General features: G+C 38.7%; 1 protein-coding gene across 3 annotated transcripts in view; it reads right to left on the bottom strand.

Moving 5' to 3' along the window:
• Positions 1-23,314, bottom strand: part of ACBD6 (acyl-CoA binding domain containing 6) — a 230,215-nt gene that overhangs the window by 11,317 nt on the left and 195,584 nt on the right. For all 3 annotated transcript variants that reach the window (XR_010941233.1, XM_067728811.1, XM_067728808.1), the window contains one exon: positions 16,698-16,728. Coding sequence is in view for 2 of the 3 variants with exons in the window: in XM_067728811.1 (XP_067584912.1) it covers positions 16,698-16,728 (31 nt within the window). In the remaining variant the exon portion in view is untranslated. The remainder of the gene's footprint in view (positions 1-16,697; positions 16,729-23,314) is intronic.

Below are 23,314 nucleotides of genomic sequence, written 5' to 3' on the forward strand. Positions count from 1 at the left end.
CTTGCACATTTTCTTCTAGTTCTTTATATTTTAGCTCTTATGTATATAGGTCTCTGATCCATTTCAAGATAATTTTTGTGGAGGGTATGAGAAAAGGGTTGAGGCTTTTCTTCCCCCCAGTATGTATGTGTATGTCCAACTGTGACAGCACCATTTGTTAAATAGAGTATCCTTTCCTTCATTGACTTACCTTGGCACTTCTATCAAAAATCAATTACCCATGTGTGGTTTGGTCTATTTCTAGGTTATTTACCTTGTTTCATTGATCTATACACCTCACCCTACACCAATATCACACTGTTTTGGTTTCTGTATCTTTATAGTAAGTTTGTAGTAAGTAATAATACATTGGTCAAAGAAAAAAATATCAAAGAAATTAAATTATTTTGAACTAAATGAAAATGAAAACACAACTTATCAAAATTTATGGGATGCATCAAAAGCAGTGCTTAGAAGGAAATTTATAGCATTGAATGCATGTATTAGAAAAGAAGAAAGATATAAAATCAATAATCTAAGTTCCCACCTTAGGAAACTGGAAAAAGAAGAGCAAATTAAATCCAAAGTAAGCAGAAAAAAAAAGAATTACAACAGAAATCAATGAACTTGAAAACACGAAATCAATAGAGAAAATCAATAAAATCAAAAGGTAGTTCTTTGAAAAGATCAATAAGATCAATAAGCTTCCAGCCAAGTTAAATAAGAAAAGAGAGGACACAAATTACTAATATCAGAAATGAAAGAGGGGACATTACTACAGGTCCAATAGACATTAAAAGGATAAAAAGGAATACTACAAACATTTCTATGCCTACAAATATGATAATCTATATGAGATGGACCAATTCCTTGAAAGACACAATTTGCCAAAATTCACACAAGAAAAAATATACATTCTGAATAGGCCTGTAACTAGTAACGAAATCGAATAAATGATTAATAACCTTCCAAACTAGAATGTACCAGGCCTAGGTGGGTTCGCTGGTGAATTCTACTAAACATTTAAAGAAGAAATTATACCAGATCTCTACAACCTCTTTCAGAAGGCAGAAGTAGAGAGAATATTTCCTAAATCATTCTATGAGGCCACCATTACTCTAATAACAAAAAACAGACAAAAACATTATAAGAAACGGAAAAAAAACTACAGACTGATATCTCTCGTGGACATAAACGCAAAACCCTCAACAAAATATTAGCAAATTGAACTCAACAATGAATAAAAAGAATTATATACCACAGCCAAGTGGGATTTATCCCAGGTGGGCAAGGCTGGTTCAACACTTGAAAATCAATTAATGTAATCATTGTATCAATAGGCAAAAAAATAAAATCACATGATCATATCAACAGATGCAGAAAAATAACTTGACAAAATCTAACACTCATTTGTGATTAAAAAAACCTCTCAGTTAACTAGAAATTGAGGGGAACTTCCTCAATTTGAGAAGTTCTCAGCTATTTCTTTAAATAAACTTTCTTCTCCCTTCTCCTTCTATTGCCCTGCTGGGATACCTATTATCCTAATGGTGCCCCTCCTGAAAGAGTGAGATAGGTCTTGCAGAATTTCCTCAATTTTAAATGCTATTTCTCTTCCTCCTACTTGTATAAATTTTAGATTTCTATCTTTGAGCTCTCTAATTCTCTCTTCTATGTGGTCTGCTCTGTTTCCAATGTTTTTTTTTTTTTAAAAAAAAACATTTATTTACTTTTGGCTGCATTGGGTCTTAGCTGCGGCACATGGGCTCTTCGTTGCGGTTTGCAGGCTTCTCTCTAGTTGTGGCATGTGGGCTCTCTAGTTGTGGCACAGGCTCCAGAGCATGTGGGCTCTGTAGTTGTGGTGCACAGGCTCCACAGGACGTGGGCTCTGCAGCTGCGGCATGCAGGCTCTTTAGTTGTGGCGTGTGGGCTTAGATGACTCGTGGCATGTGGGATCTTAGTTCCCGGACCAGGGATTGAAGCCGCATCCCCTGCATTGGAAGGCGGACTCTCAACCACTGGATCACCAGGGAAGTCCCCTTTCAATGCTTTCTAATGCACTCTTTGTCATTTATTGAGTTCTTCAGCTCCAAAACTTGTTTGGTTCTTTTTTTAGAGTTTAAATCTCTTTGGCAAAGTATTACTTCTGTTCATTCATTTTATTCCTGAGCTCACTGAACTGCCTTTCTGAATTTTCTCGTTGTTTGCTGAGTTTCTTCATGTTCACTATTTTGAACTCTCTATCAGTTAGATCGCAATATTCCATGACTTTAAGTTTGGTTTCTGGAGAATTATCATTTTCTTTCTGTGGTAGTGTTACTCTAGTTCTTCATGGTGCTTGATGAGTTGTTCCTCTGCCAGCACATCTGAAGTAGCAACAGGTCAGAAATCAGAGGTTTTCAGTTTTCCAGTAGGTGGCACTATAGCATAAGCTTTTGGTTTCTCTTACCTGAGCTGCCTCTTGTTACATTTGAGAGTTAGCACTTTCTACCCTGTACTGCCCATAACATGTGGCCCCCTGCCCACATTATCAGTTCTTGCATCTCTGGGGTCACTGGTGCCTTGCTTCTGCCAGTGTTATTGGCATCACCACCTGGTGTACCAAGATGGTGGGCTCTCCCTTGTGTCTGGGATCCCCTGAGTCACAGGCTCTGCCACTGCAGGGGGAGAGTAAGGGAAGGGGGGAAGCAGGAGTTGTGAGGGCACCTCTTCCGTGTCTGGTATTATAAAGTTAGTGGGCTCTGCCGCTGCATATTCGGGGGCAGGTGGCTGGAGTGGTGGGCACATCAGTGGCTGGAGGGATGGGGTCCCAGGCCCCACTACTGCTGTTGCCCAGTTGCCTGTGGCCACAGGTGTTGTGTAGCTGGAGCCGTGTGCACTGCCTCCCCGGCTGCTACTGGGTTCTCTGGGGCTGTGGGCTCAGCTGCTGTGGTGGGAAGGCCAGGACTACAGGTACCACCTCCGCTGTTTCCTTGGTTCTGCCTCCTATATGTGTTCCAGTCCACTGACCTTTAGATGTACAGATGTGTGGAATTCTCTAGCATCCTGGTGTGTTGGGCAGAGGCACCTTTGTTGAGTTATGAATGTTTTACTGGTTGCAGATTGAAAGGGAGAGACAAAGGTAGCTTTTCACTCCACTATATTGCTGACGTCACTCCTCGGGAACTTCCTCAATGTGATAAAGAACATCTACGAAAAGGCTATAGCTAAAATCATACTTACTGGTGAGAAACTCAAAGCTTTCACACTAAGATCGGGTATAAGGCAAGGATATCTGTTCTCACCACTCCTTTTGAACACTGTACTGGAAGTTCTAGGTAATGCAATAAGACATGAAAAGGAAATAAAAGATATGCAGATTAGGGAAGAAGAAATAAAACTGTCTTTGTTTGCAGATGACATGATAGTCCATGTGGAAAATCCAAAAGAACTGACCAAAAAAACCTCCTGGAATAAGCAATTATAGCAATGTTGCAGAATATAATGTTAATGTACAAAAGTCAATTGCTTTCCAGCAATGGACAAGTGGAATTTGAAATTAAAAACATAATACCATTTACATTAGCACCCCCAAAATGAAATACTGAGGTATAAACCTAACATGATATTTGCCAAGAGCTATATGAGAAAAATTATAAAGCTCAGAACAAAATCAACAAACTAAATAAATGGAGAGATATTCCACATTCGTGGATAGGAAGATTCAGTACTGTCAAGATGTCAGTTCTTTCCAACCAAAATCCCAGCAAGTCAGGCTGTGGATAACAACAAACTGTACAGTTTATATGGAGAGGCAAAAGATCCAGAAGAGCCAACACAATATTGAAGGAGAAGAACAAAGCTGGAAGACAGACACTGTCTGACTTCAAGACTTATGATAATGCTATAATAATTAAGACAGTATGGTATTGACAAAAGAATAGAAAAACAGATCAATGAAATAGAATAGAGAGCCCAGAAACAGACCAACGTAAATACTGGATATAAATATCATGGCGTAAGTCTTTCCAGGAAGGCAGTAAAGGGTGCTGGGACCCTTCCATTGCCTTAATGCACTAGCTAGAACTTCCAGTACAATGTTGAATCAAAGTGGAGAGAGTTGACATCTCTGCCTTGTTCCCAGTCAGAAGGAAAGCATTCAGCATTTTACCATTAAGGATGATGTTAGCTATTGATTTCTTCAGGCTGAAGAAGTTCCCTCTCTGTTTTTTATTTTTTGTTGTTGTTCTGTTTTTGTTTTTTGTTGTTTTTTCCAAATCATGAAGGAGGTTGAATTTTTCAATGGCTTTTTCTACATATATGGAGACCATATGTTTTATTTTTGGTTTTGATTTGTCTGATATAGTGAAATACAATGATTTTCAGCTGCTGAACCAACCTTAGATTCCTGGGATAAACACATTTGGTTATAATTACCCTTTTTGTATATTGCTATGTTCAATTTGCTAACATTTTATTAAAGATTGTTTGCATCTATATTCATGAGACATATCAGCCTGTAGTTTTCTTTTCCTCTAGGGTCTTCTTCTGGTTTTGGTATTAGGGTAATGTTAGTCTCACAGAATTAGTTTGGCAGTGTTCCCTCCTCTTATTTTCTGGAAGAGTTTGTGTGTTGAACCGGTATTATTTCTTCCTTAAATATTTAGTAGAATTCACAGTGAAGCAATCAGGGCCTGGAGATTTTGCTGTGGGAAAGTTTTCAGTAACAATTCTCAATCTCTTCAATAGATATATGGCTATCTAGGTTCTCTATTTCTTTTTGAGAGAATGTTGTTAGTTTGTGTCTTTAGGAAGTGTGTCCATTTACTCTAAGTTATCTAATTTATTGGTAAAAAGCTGTTAATAATGTTCCCTTATTTGCTTCATAATACCTGTAGGATCTGTGTTGATGACTCCTTTTCATTTCTGAAATTAATTTGTTTTTCCTCTTCTAAATTGGTCTGGCTAGAGGTCTATCAGTTTTATTGACCTTTTTAAAGGTTTTCAATGGTTTCATTGATTTTTGGTTTTCTATTTCAATGATTTCTGCTCTGACCTTTATTTTTATTACAATGCTTATCTTGAGCTTACTTTGCTTTTCTTTTTCAAAAAATTTTTAAGGTAGAGTCTTAGATCATTGATTTGAGACCTTTCTTTTTAAATAAAAGATCCAATTTTCCTCTAAGCACTGTTCTAGCTGCATCTCACAACTTTTGGTGGCATGTTTTCATTTCATTCAATTCAAAATATTTTCTTATTTCTCTTGGAATTTCTTCTTTGACCTATGAGTTATTTAGAAGTGTGTTGAAGTTTCATACAATTAGGGATTTTCCAGATACGTGTCTGTTATTAATTTCTAATTTAATTCTGTGGTGGTCACAGAGCAAACTTTGTATGATTTCTTTTATGCTTGTTAAGGTTAGTTTTATGGCCTAGAATATGGTTTGTCTTGGTAAATGTTCCATGTGTACTTGAAACAATGTATATTGTGTATATTAGGTGTAATGTTCTATAAATGTCAATTAGGTCAAGTTGGTTCATAGTATGGTTCAAGTCTTTCAAATCCTTGCTGAATTTTTATCTACTTGCTCTATCAATTACTCATTTATTGCTTGAAAAGGGCTGTTTTTTCCGTGCTTTCTTGAATGCAGAACATTGTGTGTAGGAGGACAGAGGAGGCTGAAGTAAATAATACTATTTACACCCAGAAATGGTCATGCCTTTTCTTCTGTCATGCCTTCAGTATGGGTGTTGAGTCAATCTAGTCAGCCGTTGAACCGGGTTTGGTTTTGTTGTTACTATGTGTAACCTCAGCACATCACACACTTAAATTCCTCCAGCTGTGGGCTGCTGCTACCTTATGCTTAGTGTGAGGCCTGGGTGCCTGAGGGTGTTTTTTTTTTTTTTTTAGAATTCTCACTCCACCCTCAGCTTTCAGTAGTCTCTGCACATCTACCACAGAGGGAATCTCTCTGTACTTTTTCTCCTCATCCATCGATAAGACTGCTACTGCTTATTACTCAGAGTGAGGCTCATGGTGAGAGTGGGATAGAGTTCTTTGTCCTTTTAGTCTAGTCTCAGTCTTAGGCCCTCAGGGGTGGCAATTTCTCAGTGTTCTTGCATCCTCCCTGCCCCCGCAAATGTCAGCCAAATTCTGCCTTGTGTGAAAGAAAACATGTCTTGAGTGGGAACTCCCTGTCCAGCCCCCAGGGGCAAGAGATCTCTGCTTTGTGTCAGCACAGGATCTGGAGCCCAGGGGCTCCCTGTCCTGCCACAGTGGCAGACAGGGTTTGCTTTCACTCCTCCTCCAAAGGCAGTGGATATCTGCCTAGGCCCAGGAACAGGAAGAGAGAATAGAAGAGCTTTCTGCTTTTCCCCCAGTGGCTTAAGGAGTTTTCTTTGTATGAAATAAGGGTCTAGGGAAGTGGCAGGATTTCATGCCTGTGTGCCACTGAGGAGGGATCTCTCTGTTCTCAATTTGTCTTACAGCACCCAGTTAATGGAAAAAAGTACATGTGAAAAATCTTCTTGGGTCTGAGGCTCCCAGTTATTCTAAAATGTCATAACTGAGGCTCCCAGTTATTCTAAAATGTCACCTTAAGAATTTGTTAATTTTAGCTGTTTTCTTCTTATCTGCTTTTATGGTGGCTGCCTATTCCTTGGGTGCTCTATCAAAGGTGAAACAGTTGTTGTATCTTATAGGGGCTTGTCATTCTTTGGAATTCGGTTTACTTTGCTGACACGCAACTTCTACTATCTGATGGGTTTAAGAAAGGTTACGATTTTGTAGACTATCTAGCATTTTCTTCTTGTTAGTGTGGGAGCAATGTTCTGTTGCAGTTTTCTCTGTCTTAAGTGGAAGCAGAACTCTCCGGGAGTTTGGTCTTAAATGATTTAGTAGTGACGTTTCTTCTTTTGCACTTTGTTGGTACTCATGTAAAGATAAAAGAGCTTCTTTCTATGGCTCCCTCACCTGTCTTCTCTCCCCTGGTGGGTGCTTTCAGCTCAGGGCTCCCTGGCTATGTGCTGTGAAGTGGGCATAGAGCCAAGAGCCAAAACCAGGTTGTGATAAGTTACAAATTTGTGACAGCTTTGGTGATTCTTTATATTATCCATCCTGACAGACTGAGGTACCAAACTCTAATTTATAATAGCACAGACTCAGAGGTGGTTCTAAGGGAACAGTGGTGGAAGGCAGAAATTTTTCTGAGCTAAAATCAGACCATCTGGCAACCCTATCTCTCTGCCTTTAGTGGGATTTCTTAGAAGGCTACTAGAATTATAAATGTTAAATTAATATTTGAATAAGTGAATAGAGAGTAGGAGAAAAAGGTACAGAAAGGCAAATTTGCCTATTCTAATCCTGGGACAGGTGTTAATGGACTGAGATCATGTTTTGGGGTATGCCTTAGATAGGAAGGAAGGCAGAGACAGGATATATTTACCAATAGAGTGTTTAGGATTATAACATCCCTCTGAGAGTTTAAAATCATCTCCCCAAATAATGAACATTTTTATTTTACAGTTTTGAAAGGTTTTACCATGAATCACTGTACACCAAGTTAGATTCCAGTGGAAGACAGTCTCAAGTTAGATTCCAATGGAAGACAGTCTCTTAGAAAACATAACAAAGTTAAAGACACATTGCCAATATCAAGTAGCTGTGAATAGAGGATATTTATCCTGCCTAAAACTAGCTACGTGACATTTATATTTTAAGGAATAATCATTTAACATTTTTGCCACAGCTGTCAGTCTCAACTTGTTATGAGAAACACTTGGTTAGGTTTTAAAATTGGAACTTTTTTTTTAACATCTTTATTGGAGTATAATTGCTTCACAATGGTGTGTTAGTTTCTGCTCTACAACAAAGTGAATCAGTTATACATACACATATGTTCCCATATCTCTTCCCTCTTGCGTCTCCCTCCCTCCCACCCTCCCTATCCCACCCCTCTAGGTGGTCACAAAGCACCGAGTTGATCTCCCTGTGCCATGCGGCTGCTTCCCACTAGCTATCTATTTTATGTTTGGTAGTGTATATATGTCCATGCCACTCTCTCACTTTGTCACAGCTTACCCTTCCCCCTCCCCATATCCTCAAGTCCATTCTCTAGTAGGACTGTGTCTTTATTCTTGTCTTACCCCTAGGTTCTTCATGACATTTTTATTTTTTCTTAGATTCCATACATATGTGTTAGCATATGGTATTTGTCTTTCTCTTTCTGACTTACTTCACTCTGTATGACAGACTCTAGGTCCATCCACCTCACTACAAATAACTCAATTTTGTTTCTTTTTATGGCTGAGTAATATTCCATTGTATATATGTGCCACATCTTCTTTATCCATTCATCCAATGATGGACACTTAGGTTGTTTCCATCTTCTGGCTATTGTAAATAGAGCTGCAACGAACATTTTGGTACATGACTCTTTTTTTTTTTTTTTTTTGCGGTACATGGGCCTCTCACTGTTGTGGCCTCTCCCCTTGCGGAGCATAGGCTCCAGATGTGCAGGCTCAGCAGCCATGGCTCACGGGCCTAGCTGCTCCGTGGCATGTGGGATCTTCCCGGACTGGGGCATGAACCCATGTCCCCTGCATCGGCAGGCGGACTCTCAACCACTGTGCCACCAGGGAAGCCCCCATGACTCTTTTTGAATTATGGTTTTCTCAGGGTATATGCCCAGTAGTGGGAATGCTGGGTCATATGGTAGTTCTATTTGTAGTTTTTTAAGGAATCTCCATAATGTTCTCTATAGTGGCTGTACCATAAAATTGGAACTTTTAAAGCAGTATCAGAGGAATAAATTTCCCAGTGTATAAATCTGTGATACACGGTAACAACTACCATGGTCTGTCAGATCACACTTTAGCTCAAATCTAACCCAACACTTGAGACTGCTAAGCATGAAGATCAGGCTAAGTAGCTGTGTATTACGGCTGAAGACACTAAGCTGGCCATCTCAGACAAAGGGGCATTAATTTCATACAATCTGTATGATGATGTGACTTTCCCAGTAGTGAGATATGGTATAATCTATGAGTACTAACCCAGGAATGGAGCTTAAATTTTTAAGTTTCACATGTAGAGGACTACTGCCAACCAGCTGAGAAAAGGCTTAACTGGGCTGTATAACAATCCCCTAACCTAACAAATGTAAATGAAATTTTAGCTCAACTGTAACTATAAAGTGAGATTTAAATTTGGAATTTAAGGGGTTGTAAAATAGTACCTCAGAGTAAGGGATATGGTACCCACAAGGAAAGGAGTTTTATTAACAAATGCCTGGGTTTATGCAAAGACAGACTAATATGAGAACATAAGCAATCAGGAAGTTGTAGTAGAAAAAAAAAGACGGGAAGAGAAAGACTGATTTAAAGGACAAGGGGAAAGCACACAGGTGAATCTTACCCCAGTATGAGGAGGGCTGTAGTACCTCTTGGAGAGTCACTGTTGATAGGCATCAATTATGTTCATGTTTAGCATACAGCCTATGGCAGGTATAGGTGCCCAACAGACAGTTTTTGAAAATATATGTCTGTGCTCCCAATCAGATGGTGAGCTACTTGATTATATTCTTTTCTATATTCTCCTCTTCATCTAACACAGTATTAGGGATTAGTATTTGCTCAAAATTCATTAGTTAATTGATTTCTCTGCCTTTGGCATCTTCAGTGAAGCACAGTTCACAAGGCAGAGTCCTCTTTCAGAAATGTATGAGCTGCCCTCCCCCTCAAAATGGACAAAGACAAAGAAGATGACAGAGGGATGAGAAGGAAAGGGTGCTAACATTTTACCAAATTAATGAGGGGATACTGGTGCCCACAATGTGCTGGGAAATACAAAAACAGTCATAAGCCCATCTCGGAAAAGCCTGAGCAAGCCTATAGGGATTAGAACAGTTGCTGAATTTACGGTACCCTGGGAACCTCTATTTGTCAAGTGCCATAGATGCAGCCCTGACACTGGCACAGGTGAAGATGAATTTTCATTCAGAGCAGTGAGCCTTCTGACTCCATTAATCCTCAGGGTTTTGATGATGAATTTCTTTCTTTTTTTATTTTATTTATTTTCACTCTAATGCCTCCTCCCACTGCCCTGTAACAGCGTGCAAGGAACAGAACAGATGGTGCTTTACGTGGAAGACCAAGGGCTCATGAGGATACAAAGCCTGCCCACTCTGAAATCACATGACTGCATGTGCAAGGAAAAGCCCTGATTTCCCCTGGGAGACACAGATGCAATGATGTTAGTATTCCCAGTGGAGGGGGAGGAGGGGAGGGCTAACAGGCCATTTACAAGGAAGCCCACACTTACACTAATATACTCTTCAGCAGGGACCATGTTTAAATCACAAAACAACGGGAGGACCAATATCTGAAGATTCAGAAACACCAAAGTAAAACAGAGGCGAATGAAGGTTTTAGTATGCTGCTACGCAAAGCGCATGTAGAGCGAACTAGTAAGGACATACAGTAGTAGAACACTGGCCTCTAGTTAACCTGCCATTGGCTCTGACCCAGTTTTAATCGGAAGAAGGCAGGATTTACAACCTGCTTAAGGATGGAGTTTGACAACTGCTATAATCAGAAGAGCTGTCAACACAAGGACAGCTGTCAAGCCAAACTGTAATTCATAAAAAATAATAGCTAAGCCCCCAAGACATCCCCAACATTGTCTGCAATCACTGGATTTAACTATATTTATAGTGTTATGAAAGTTCCAAGAATAGATTAAGGGTCCTAAAATAAAATAAAATCAACAAATAGCTATTGAGTGCCTATTAAATAAAAAGATTAAATAACATTAAATGACTAAATGGATAAAATATGCCCAGCAGATTCCCTGGCATATAGTAGGTGCTTAATAAAGGGCAATTATTATTATTGTTACATGCCAAGCTCTGTTTTGACAACCTTAAAATCGGGCAAAAGTCTAGTGACCTAGTAAGAAAATATAAATTAAAAATTAATCACACCTAAAAGTGATCATTAAAGTATTAATTTCACAAAACATTCCTGAGCTGTCAGAATATTTTAGTTTTATATATTTGTAATGCCAAAACCTCTAACTAATGATATTACTGGAATGTTTAATTATCTTGATTATAACATATATGGTATTTGTTTTGTTCTTTCTACAATGAATAATATAATCTGAGAGACAGATAGAAATAGAAATCATTTTACTAGATCAATTTTGGGCAGGATTCCTGAATCAGGGATAATTTTTACGATTGTCTAAACTCTCAGTGAACAGACATAGGAATATGCAGGTGCACAAATGGACACATATATACATGTTTACTCACAAGTACAGTTTTGAAAAATAGCCTGACCCACTGACCAAGGTGACCAATGATAAAAGACTTTCATTTATTTCTATAAAAGACTATCTTCCACAAAATAATGTGTGCTTTAAAAGGATACTAGGACTGTAATTATTTACAGAGTTATGAAAAGACGACTGGAAGTGGAATCAGAAGATCTGGACAAGTGTCTTGGCTCTGCCACCTACAGCTTGTGTTACCCTGTCAAGGTCACTTCACCTATCTGGACTTCAGTTTTTCATCTGCAAATGTAGGAAAACAAGGCCTAGCTCAGACATCTGTTGGAAAGGTTAAGAGATTTTATATATGAAAACAGTAACACCACCATCTTATATCTGCCTAGGTCTGCATATTTTTTTTGTATGTGTGTAAACTTTATTAGAGTATAAAATACATACAGAAGAGTTCCAAAACAATAAACATAAACTTTCTTAAGATAAATTTATCCATGTAACTAGCACACAGATCAAGAAATTAGCTCATCATTAGAATCTCAGAAGCACCCCTGCCCTGTTAATCCCTTCCAAATGCCACCTACCCAGCTCCCCAAGGTGACCATTATCCTGTCTGCTAATGCTGGAGATGAGTTTTTCCTGTTTTTGATCTTCATATAAATGGAAGCATATAGTACATACTGAGTTCAGGATGCCAGATACAAAACAGTATGTTCGTGAGATTCATCATTTTACACTCAGTATCTCTTTTACAATTCCATTTCATTATCATTCTGTACTGCCTTTTAGAACTACCTTTCAGTTCACCATAATTTGCTTTTTTTTTTTTTTTTGGGTGCCAATTCTGCACTTCAACCTATTCATATTGTAAGATTTCTATATTTTTTCACTTACTGAAATTCTATTTGATTCTCTTTCAAATCTGCTTATTCTATTTTTGGAGTGTCTTGTTTCTGTGTTCTTGATTCCTTGATTTTATACAATCTTTTTCTGATAATTTCTATCCAATAGTTTTACTTAAATTCCTTAAAGTCTAATCCTGTGGTTTACTATGTCTGCTGACATTCACTCAGGTGTAATCTGTAATTCCAGATTGTGAGCTCATTTTCAGCAGAACTTCTTTCTCTAGGAATTTTGTGCTGCATTGGTTGAGGATGTGTCTCTCAAGAGAAGTTTAGCATTTGCTTCTGCCAGTTCCTTTAGGGGTAACCAGCCTAGTACACTTATGTTAATTTCTCAACTTGAGAATTTCTGAAACAGAGTATAAGTTTAAACCCCAAACTTGCATGAGGTGGGGCTTTTCTTCCACCCAGATTCTGGTCTGTGGCAGATAAGCTTGTTTTCCTTCCTTACACTAGTGGGTCACCTTTTTCTAATCTAATCTAATTTAACTTTTTTTTCCTACTGAGGATGCAGTCCTTTGAAAGTGCTGGTTTACTCTGGATGCAGGTCTCAGTTCCAACTTCCCATTACTCAAGAAGCAACATTTCCAGGGTTTGCTGGCATTGAAACACAAGCCCACAGTTTCCCCAGATTAGACAGTGTTAACTCACACACTAGCACTATGGTTATCAGGTCCTTGTTTACTGGCTGCGAGGTGAAGGACACCCAATGTCTGGGGACATCAGTTACCTTGAAAAGGATGTTTGGTATATTTTATCCAGCAAATAGTAGGTGCTCATTAAATGTTTGTTGAATGAATGAAATATAATTAAGTTGTATTTATAGTACTAATAGAGCCTATGGTATTTAGATTTAAAATAATTTAAATTTAAAATAATTTAAACTGAATCTTCAAATAGATACATGCATACAGTTCCAAATACAGAAGTCATTAAAGGGTTTATAGGAAAACACTTTTATCCTGTGCTTGTATTCTAGCTCCACACTTCTTCTCTTAGGCAACCAACATTCACTTTTTGTGTATCATTCCATTTACTAGCAAATGTGTACAGATATATTCATGGCAGCACAGTATATGCACTGCTCTGCACCTTATTCCTTTCACTTAACAATATATCTTAGAGATTTTTCCATATCAGTACATAAAGAATATACAGCTTATTTTGAAGCCAGTCAGAAAGACCTTTGAGGGACTTCCTTGGAGGTCCAGTGGTTAAGATTTTGTGCTTCTAATGCAGGGGGTGTGGGTTTGATCCCTGGTCAGGGAACTAAGATCCCACACGCCACACGGTGCAGCCAAAAAAAAAAAAAAAAAAAAAAAAAAAATTCCCAACCCTGCTGCTACACAGAAATGAAGTTTACACATGTCAAACTTAAATGGACACATTCCCACCTCTGTAAAGGCATTCACCCCTAATGGTTAACTAGGGATGACAGAGTGACTCATCTACGTTCTCAAGGGCATGTTTAGTCTGGTTTAACTGTTTCTACAGTTTCTGGATGGAGAAATGAAAGGAAAACACAAAACATGCCACAGAGAAGGCACTAAAAAATGTCTAATGAGTGGATGAAAGAAGGAATGAGGGGATGAAAATAAGAACTGATTTAGCACAGCATGTGGTTGCATTGGCGGAGTTGTCTTTCTAAGCCGAGCAGTGAACTCTGGACCTTATGCACGTATATTGAAATAAAAAGTTTGCCTGGCTTCTTGAAGCCAGGCATCAGGAAGAAGGCGCAGCCCTGAATTTTAGGCCGAGGGCCTCACAACCACTGTTGAAGAGTTTCCTTTTTTCCCTTTCAGATTATCTGTGGTTGTTTGACTTACGTCAAATTCAAACAGCTAGGGAGGTAGCTGAGAAACGTTTTTTCCTGGGTCGAAAATTAGAGTTAAGAGTAGCCAGCATTTGGTGATGTCAGAGGAGCTATCTGACAGAATTCTATAAACACCTTTGCAGAGTGAGAAATGTGAGTGCTGTGGAAGGAGGCAGGGGAAGGCATTTGTTTTTCTCTCCTTTCCTGGGAAATCTAGAGATATGGGTTTGAATCTCTGGCTCCCTTAGGTAAGTTTATTAACTTCTTTGAGTTTTGATTTCCTCATTTATAAACTGGGGAAAACAATAATTACTTCGGAGGGCTGTTTATAGAAAGGAGCCTAGTGATTACCTGTATACTGTGATAGACAGGCTTTTTTTTTTTTTTTTGGCTGCCTTGGGTCTTTGTTGCTGCACGCGGGCTTTCTCTAGTTGCGACGAGTGGGGGCTACTCTTCGTTGCGGTGCGCGGGCTTCTCATTGTGGTGGCTTCTCTTGTTGCGGAGCACAGGCTCTAGGCGTGCCGGTTTCAGTAGTTGCAGCACGTGGGCTCAGTAGCTGTGGCTCATGGGCTCTAGAGCACAGGCTCAGTAGTTGTGTGGCACGGGCTTAGCTGCTCCGTGGCATGTGGGATCTTCCCAGACCAGGGATTGAACCCATGTCCCCTGCAATGGCAAGCGGATTCTTAAGCACCGCGCCACCAGGGGAGTCCTGGATATGCACATTTTTAATGGCACACCTTTCAAAGGCATTTGGTAACACAGAATATACATGTATGCATATATGTGTGTATATATATGCAATTTAAATTAACTATTTTAAGTACAGAATACAGAAGAATATAAAGGCTAATTAAACAAGTTTTTGGCTATTACAAGTAATGCTGCAATACATGTTCTTAATTATGTCTCATTATATACATTTTGGGGAGTATTTCTAGGGAATATACTAGAAGTGAAATTGCTGGATTGTATGGTATGTGTACCTTCAACTTCACTAGACTTTGCCAAATTCATCTCCAAAGTGATTGCAACAGTTGACACTCACAACAGCAATGTACGAGAGTTCTTGTTCCTCTACATCCTAATATTAATCTTTGTAAATGTTTACATGGTGCCAATCTGTATGAAGTTATATATAAATGTGTTAACCTGCATTCCCTGATTATCGTTGGGAGACAATTCTCCAAGGGACTCTCATGTTTCTGCACCCCTTGTGAGCAGAGCTCATGACAGCTTTTATTCGGGACTATCTTTCCAAAAATGTTTATATAGTGAACAGCCTTCAACAACAGAGGTACTGTTTCTTTCCAGAGTGGAAGGCAGGTTTGTTTATTGTGCAGTACAATAAACATATGTGTTCTCCAGAGCAAAGGTTGAGCAGGTCTTCTGGCAGCTTATTATAAAAGACTAGAGTTCCCTAAGCTTAGGATTTCTAAGCTATGATGCACTATGTGTGCAGGACCTACCTGGGCTTTTCTTCATAGCTCCAGTGGAACTCAAGGGGAAATAACACAAACACAAAGCTCATGCTGCTTGCTGTACTGTGAATAATAGTCTTTTGTCTCTGATCCATGAGTTGTGTGTCTTTTGCCAGCATCCATAAGACTGTACCAAGCTAATTTGTTAGTCTGCAAGCAGAGTACAATATCAGACTATTCATAGTTCTTGATTTGGAGTCTATTTTTTCCATTTGATTGTCTTTTTTTTATAAATTTATTTATTTTATTTATTTATTTTTGGCTGTGTTGGGTCTTCATTGCTGCACACGGGCTTTCTCTAGTTGTGGTGAGCGGGGGCTACTCTTCGTTGTGGTGCGCGGGCTTCTCATTGCAGTAGCTTCTCTTGTTGCGGAGCACGGACTCTAGGTGCGGGCCTCAGTAGTTGTGGTGCACGGGCTCAGTAGCTGTGGCTTGTGGGCTCTAGAGCGCAGGCTCAGTAGTTGTGGCACACGGGCTTAGTTGCTCTGCAGCATGTGGGATCTTCCCGGACCAGGGCTCAAACCCGTGTCCCCTGTGTTGGCAGGCAGGTTCTTAACCACTGCGCCACCAGGGAAGCCCTGATTGTCTTTCTTACTGACTGGGAGATGTTCTTGATATATTCTGGTTTAAATATCGATGGCTGTCTTTCATTCAACCATATTCACACCCAAATAGATTAAAAGTAACAACACTTTTTCTGGTACTTTACAGTTTACAAAATACTTCAATATCTTTTACCTCACTGAAATTACCCAGTAGCTCTTCGAGAGCCATATTATTTCCATTACAGATTATCCTCTGTTTTACAGATTACTTAAGTGAAGATTAATTAACCACGCTAATCAGTTAATAGGGGAAATAAGTTAAAAAATAAAATCTATTTTTCTTCACTTCAACTACATCAAGAAAGCATTTCTTATAGGAGAGATTCTAGCCCCTAAGTGACAGTGATTAGCATCTTACTTGTCACTGACAGTAGCAAGAATGAAATAATAAATTTTCAAAAGGAGATTGGAGGAGCCTCCATTTCTATTGATTGTACAGAAATGCTCAATTTACTGTGAATGTGTCCATAAGAATTTTAACCTATCTCCAACTTTACAGGTTATTAATCTGTTTTTTTTCTTTTTTTTTTTAAGTTACTGTATTTCTGCTAGTGGCTAGGCATTTTTCTAAGCACTATGTTGGGCTGGACAAAATTGAGATAAACAAATAGAGAAAAGTCAAATATAATTAGTAATAATGTAAAAGCATCTTACCATAATGTAGAGCTGTTTGACCTTCATTGTCCTATAAAAGAAACAAACAGTATATTTTAGAACCTAAGGTATTGCAAAAGTATGAAGGTACATACGCTACAGCAAATATATATGATATACCAAAGTTCCATAGGTTTAAAAGATACAGGAAAGGAAGTCAGTTCTCTGAGCCTCACAGTAACTTCTGACCAAACTCTCCATCTAGGAGAAAAGGAGAATGCTGAATGGTGACTTGTACACTGCAGCAGCTACAGTTAGATGACAGGATGACCAGACCTGCAGTTAGTGGCAGAAAAATGGACTCTGTATATCACTTATCTTGCTAGTATTATAGTGTTTTTTTCTAAGCACATTCCCAAAACCTATCTAAGAAGTCTATGATTTACAGTAAGAGTTAGTAGCTTTTTAATCCCTTTTCAAAGATTCACTTATTCCAGGCTTATAACACTAGGTTTCCCAATCATATCAAATATCATAAAGAAATGTGATTTCAAATCACACAAAGTCCTACAAGTTGTTAAAGTCAAAAGTTCCCACATATACTCAGGAAACTCCAACTGTTCAGTTAATTTTTTTATTCCTTTAAAACCAAGATACTCTAACTACATAAACTAGTTATAGCACAGATAAGTCTTTTTTAGCAATGCTATTTCTTTTAACTTAATTTTTATTTTATATTGGAGTATAGTTGATTTACAATGTTGTTAGTTTCAGGTGTACTGCGAAGTGATTCAGTCATACGTATACCTATATCTATTGTTTTTCAGATTCTTTTCCCATATAGCTTATTACAGAATATTGAGTAGAGTTCTCTGTGCTATACAGCAGGTCCTTGTTGGTTATCTATTTTATATATAGTAATGTGTCTAAGTTAATCTCAAACTCCTAATTTATCCCTCCCCCCCACCTCTCCCCTTCAGTAAACATAAGATTTTGAAATCTCTGAGTCTGTTCTGTTTTGTAAATAAGTTCATTTGTATCATTTTTTTGGATTCCACATGTAAGTTATAACATATGATATTTGTCTTTTGCTGACTTCATTTAGTATGATAATCTCTAGGTCCATCCATTTTGTGGCAAATGGCATTATTTCATTCATTTTTTATGGCTAATATTCTATTGTATATTTGTACTACATCTTCTATATCCATTCCTCTGTCGATGTACACTTAGGTTGCTTCTACGTCTTGGCTACTGTAAACAGCGCTGCAATGAACACTGGGGGGCATGTATCCTTTCAAACCATGGTTTTCTCCAGATATACGTCCAGGACTGGGATTGCTGGGTCATATGGTAGTTCTGTTCTTAGTTTTTTAAGGAAACTCCACACTGTTCTCCATAGTGGTTGTACCAGTTTACATTCCCACCAAAAGTGTAGAAGGGGTTCCCTTTTCTCCACACCCTCTCCAGCACTTATTGTTTGTAGACTTTTTGATGATGGCCATTCTGACTGGTGTGAGGTGATTCCTCATTGTAGTTTTGATTTGCATTTCTCTAATGATCAGCCATGTTGAGCATCTTTTCATGTGCTTTTTGGCCATCTGTATGTCTTTCTTTAGAGAAATGTCTATTTAGATCTTCTGCCCACTTTTTGGTTGTTTTTTTTTTTGATATTGAGCTGAATGAGCTCTTTGTAAATTTTAGAGATTAATCCTTGGTCGGTTGCTTTGTTTGCAAGTATTTTCTCCCATCCTATGAGTTGTCTTTTCATTTTGATTATGGCTTTCTTTGCTGTGCAGAAGCTTTTAAGTTTAATTAGGTCCCATTTGTTTTTGTTTTTATTTTCATTACTCTAGGAGGTGGATCCAAAAAGATATTGCTGCAGCTTATGTCAAAGAGTGTTCTGCCTACGTTTTCCTCTAAGAGTTTTATAGTATCCCATCTTACATTTAGGTCTTTAATCCATCTTGAGTTTATTTTTGTGTATGGTGTTAGGGAGTGTTTTAATTTCATTCTTTTACATGTAGCTGTCCAGTTTTCCCAGCACCATTTATTGAAGAGATTGTCTTTTCTCCACTGTATATTCTTTCCTCCTTTGTCATAGATTAGTTGACCACAGCTGTGTGGGTTTATTTCTGGGCTTTCTATCCTATCCCACTGATCTATATTTCTGTTTTTATGCCAGTACCATATTCTTTTGATTACTGTAGCTTTGTAGTACAGTCTGAAGTCAGGGAGCCTGATTCCTCCAGCTCTGTTTTTCTTTCTCAGGATTGCTTTGGCTATTCAGGGTCTTTTGTGTTTCCATACAAATTTAAAACTTTTTTGTTCTAGTTCTGTGAAAAATGCTATTGGTAATTTGATTGGGATTGCATTGAATCTGTAGATTGCCTTGAGTAGTATAGTCATTTTCACAATGTTGATTCTTCCAATCCAAGAACATGGTATATCTTTCCATCTAAGCAATGATATTTCTTAAGCTGAGAGCAGGTGATCACATTACACGAGCAACACATAATCAGGATTAAGTACAGGTGAAAAGTAGAATTTAGTAGTTTAGTTGATATGCATTTAGTATGTGCATGGCCATTATTAAGCCCCTGGTAATTAAGAATAAATGATTAACCATTATTGTGAATAACTGAGACAGGGTGGTATTATGATTTAAATCAACTACTCTTGGACACGCCATATCTACCTTTCCCATTTCCTAAAGGCTGAATGTGGCAGTTGGTTCCCAGAAGGTTTTGGGTGTGGTTCTTTCTATTTAATCTCCTAAGAAGAAAAGCAAAAAGCTGCCACAGAGAGCTTATTTTCTGGTTCAGATAGGTAGTAAGAAAAAGGTCATGCCTTAAGGGGTTTTTAACACCTAGAGAAGCTTGGCAGGGATAACAGCTGGTGGGGGTAGAGAAACAACTTTGAGGCGATACAGTTTAATTAAACTGTTTACTACTAGGGAATAAGAGTTCTCATTGGATTTGGAGGTGAGGGGTGGGTGGGTGGGAGGAGATATGAAAGAAGTAATTTTGAGGAACCCTGTGAGTAGGGTAGACTCTTCTGAGGTGCAACAGTGGCTATGTTTGGGATGCCCATTACACAGCATAAGGATAATAATAAACTCTAAGGGGAGTAAAAGATGGAAAGCAGCATCAAGAAGTCAGGAAGAGATCATTTTTGTCTACTCCTTTTTTGTGTTTTTCAATACAGCCTCTACTTTGCTCCCAGCTCCTCTCTGCCTTGCCCTGCCCTTGAGGTTAAGGGCAGGTAGGAGAAGAGAGCTGAGGCAGGCAGCTACAGTAAACAGGATTGAAGAGATGATTATGTGGGGCAGCACAACAGTGTGAAGTTGTACTCCAGAGTATATGGACTTGCCTTGCCTGACTATGGCCAAGGGCAGTTTTGAAAGAACTGCACTGCCCGTTATGGCTTTAGACTCATATCTGCTTTGCTAGTTTACAGAGTTAATCTGTAAAAGTGTGTGTGTGTGTATATGGGTACACACATTTGATGGGTTTATACATTCACATTTATAGCTTAAATGCCCAGCATCAGAAAGCAATTTCAGAAAGAGTTTAATCTATTGCAGTTTCAAGACTCTAACTCATGCATCCATCATGCAAGGTATATTTTCCACAATTATCCTCTTTAGAAACTAGTTCTCTTGCTATTTGTGCATAACTTTCTTGTTTAATCACTGTGTTCATATATACTCAAAGTTCAGTTTCATTCTATTTGTAATTGTTTATCTTCACTAGAGAGGTGGAAGCATAATTAACTTATTTTAGTCACTTTTACCAATGAATACTAAATCTCTATCTCCACCCCAACTTCCAGCTGATTAATTAAAAATGTTTATTAAGCTCCTACTATGGCCCAGGCACTGTTCTAGGTACTGGGAACAAAGAGGTGACAAAAACAGAGAAGGTCTTTCATGTTATAAATCTTACATACTAGTGATAGGTGAAGTAGTAAGCAAATAAATCTATTCTATAATAGGTAGTGATATGTGCTCTGAAAAAAAAAGGCATAATAGAGTCTAGCGTGATGTGGGATGCTATTTTATTTTTTGTTTTGTTTTTTGCGGTACGCAGGCCTCTCACTTTTGTGGCCTCTCCCGTTGCGGAGCACAGGCTCCAGACGTGCAGGCTCAGCGGCCATGGCTCACGGCCCCAGCCGCTCCACGGCATGTGGGATCTTCCTGGACTGAGGCACGAACTTGTGTCCCCCGCATTGGCAGGCAGATTCTCAACCACTGCGCCACCAGGGAAGCCCTGGGATGCTATTTTAGATAGAAAGAACAAGGAAGAGCTTTATGAGAAGATATGTACACACAGACAATTGAGGAAGAGTCTAGGGTAGCCATGGAACACAAGCTGAGCAAATCATAGCATCCATCATCCTCCTGGTCTAAAAGCAAGCAAGTCACTCGAGCCAAATCAATTAGTTTTCTCTCAGGATTTAAAAAAAATGGAGCTAGGAGATAGAAGTGTGTATGCAGAGAAGGTCTTTTGCTCTCTGGTCAAAAGAAAATGGTGTAGTGAATAAAGACAGATACAAAAATATAAATATTGTAGCATCCCACTTATATATGAAGTGCTTAGAGTAGTCAAATTCAGAGAGACAGAAATAGAATAGTGGTTACCAGGGGCTGGAGGGAGGGAGGAATGGGGAGTTATTGTTCAGTGGGTACAGATTTTCAGTATGGGATGATGAAAACGTTCTGGAGATGGGTAGTGGCGATGGTTGCACACAATGTGAATATACTTAATGCCACTGACCTGTGCACCTAAAAATGCTTAATTTTCTCATGTATATCTTAACAGAATTTTTTAAAAAAGAAAAAAAAAGTAAAAGATGTGGGCCAAAAACTTATATAACTAGCACTGTTCTCCACTTTTTGGAGAAAACTGGTCTGCGGTAGGAGAGAATGAAGTATCCACAAAGAAGAAAGTAGTGGTGAAAGATCCAGAGAGAGTGAGTCTCTGGTTCTTGTCATTCCAGCTACGCCCTTGCCTTTCTTGGTTAGGTGAGCCAACAACAAAATACCCTCTAGGCAAATGTGATCTTTTTGTCACTTGCAAACAAGAGTCCTGACTAATATAGAACTCAAGGCAATTTGTGACCCAAGCCTTGGTCATCTTCCTCCCAATTTTGTGACTGCTGATTCCCAGTAAGAATACCTATCTCGACTCCCACAGCTGTAAATGCTCTTCACTCTGCTTGAAAACTTTCCTCCAACCTTATAATGTTTTGCTTTTTTCTCCTATTTTAAAAGTCATCTTTGATATATTTAACCATTTTAAGTAGACCTACAGTCCCTAAATTTCTTTTATTTGAGCTCAGGGAGAGGAAGCAGGTGATGCTACACGTGATGTTTGTGGTGCTGCCTGAGATTTGAGTATTATTGATTGCTTCCTGTGTGCTTTATAATTTTAGACTGTAAATTCATTTTAAGTGGGGTTTTATCTGTGAAAAATTCTGTGCTGTATTCTCTGGATTGAGATTCTGTCCCTCCAGAATGATTTTGCTTTTGTTTCTGCCAGACACCACGGAGATATTAGCAGTCTAAACACTTTAAGTAGTGTAAATTTTTTTTAACATCTTTATAGGAGTATAATTGCTTTACATTGTTGTGTTAGTTGCTGCTAAATAACAAAGTGAATCAGCTATATATATACATACATCCCCATAGGCCCCCCACTTGCGTCTCCCTCCCACCCTCCCTATCCCGTCCCTCTAGGAGGTCACAGAGTACCGAGCTGATCTCCCTGCGCTTTGCAGCTGCTTCCCACTACCTATCTAACATTTCGTAGTGTGTATATGTCAGTGCCACTCTCACTTTGTCTCAGCTTACCCTTCTCCCTCCCTGTGTCCTCAAGTCCATTCTCTATGTCTGTGTCTTTATTCCTGTCCTGCCCCCTAGGTACTTTTTTATTTTTTAGATTCCATATATATATGTGTTAGCATATGGTATTTGTTTTTCTCTTTCTGACTTACTTCACTCTGTATGAGACTCTAGGTCCATCCACCTCACAACAAATAATCCAATTTCTTTTCTTTTTATGGCTGAGTAATATTCCACTGGATATACGTGCCACATCTTCTTTATCCATTCATCTGTTCATGAACACTTAGGTTGCTTCCACGTCCTGGCTATTGTAAGTAGTGCTACAATGATCATTGTGGTACATGACTCTTTTTGAATTACGGTTTTCTCAGGGAGTATGCCCAGTAGTGGGATTGCTGGGTCATATGGTAGTTCTGTTTTTAGTTTTTTAAGGAACCTCCATACTGTTCTCCATAATGGCTATACCAATTTACATTCCCACCAGCAGTGCAAGAGGGTTCCCTTTTCTCCACACCCTCTCCAGAATTTATTGTTTGCAGATTTTCTGATGATGGCCATTCTGACTGGTGTGAGATAATATCTCATTGTAGTTTTGATTTGGATTTCTCTAATGATTAATGATGTTGTGCATTCTTTCATGTGTTTGTTGGCTATCTGTGTATCTTCCTGGGAGAAATGTCTATTTAGGTCTTCTGCCCATTTTTGGATTGGTTGTTTGTTTTGTTGATATTGAGCTGCATGAGCTGCTTGTATATTTTGGAGATTAATCCTTTGTCAACTGCTTTATTTGAAAATATTTTCTCCCATTCTAAGGGTTCTTTTTGTCTTG

The sequence above is a fragment of the Pseudorca crassidens genome, chromosome 2 (genome assembly GCF_039906515.1).
Source record: "Pseudorca crassidens isolate mPseCra1 chromosome 2, mPseCra1.hap1, whole genome shotgun sequence".
NCBI lineage: Eukaryota > Metazoa > Chordata > Mammalia > Artiodactyla > Delphinidae > Pseudorca > Pseudorca crassidens.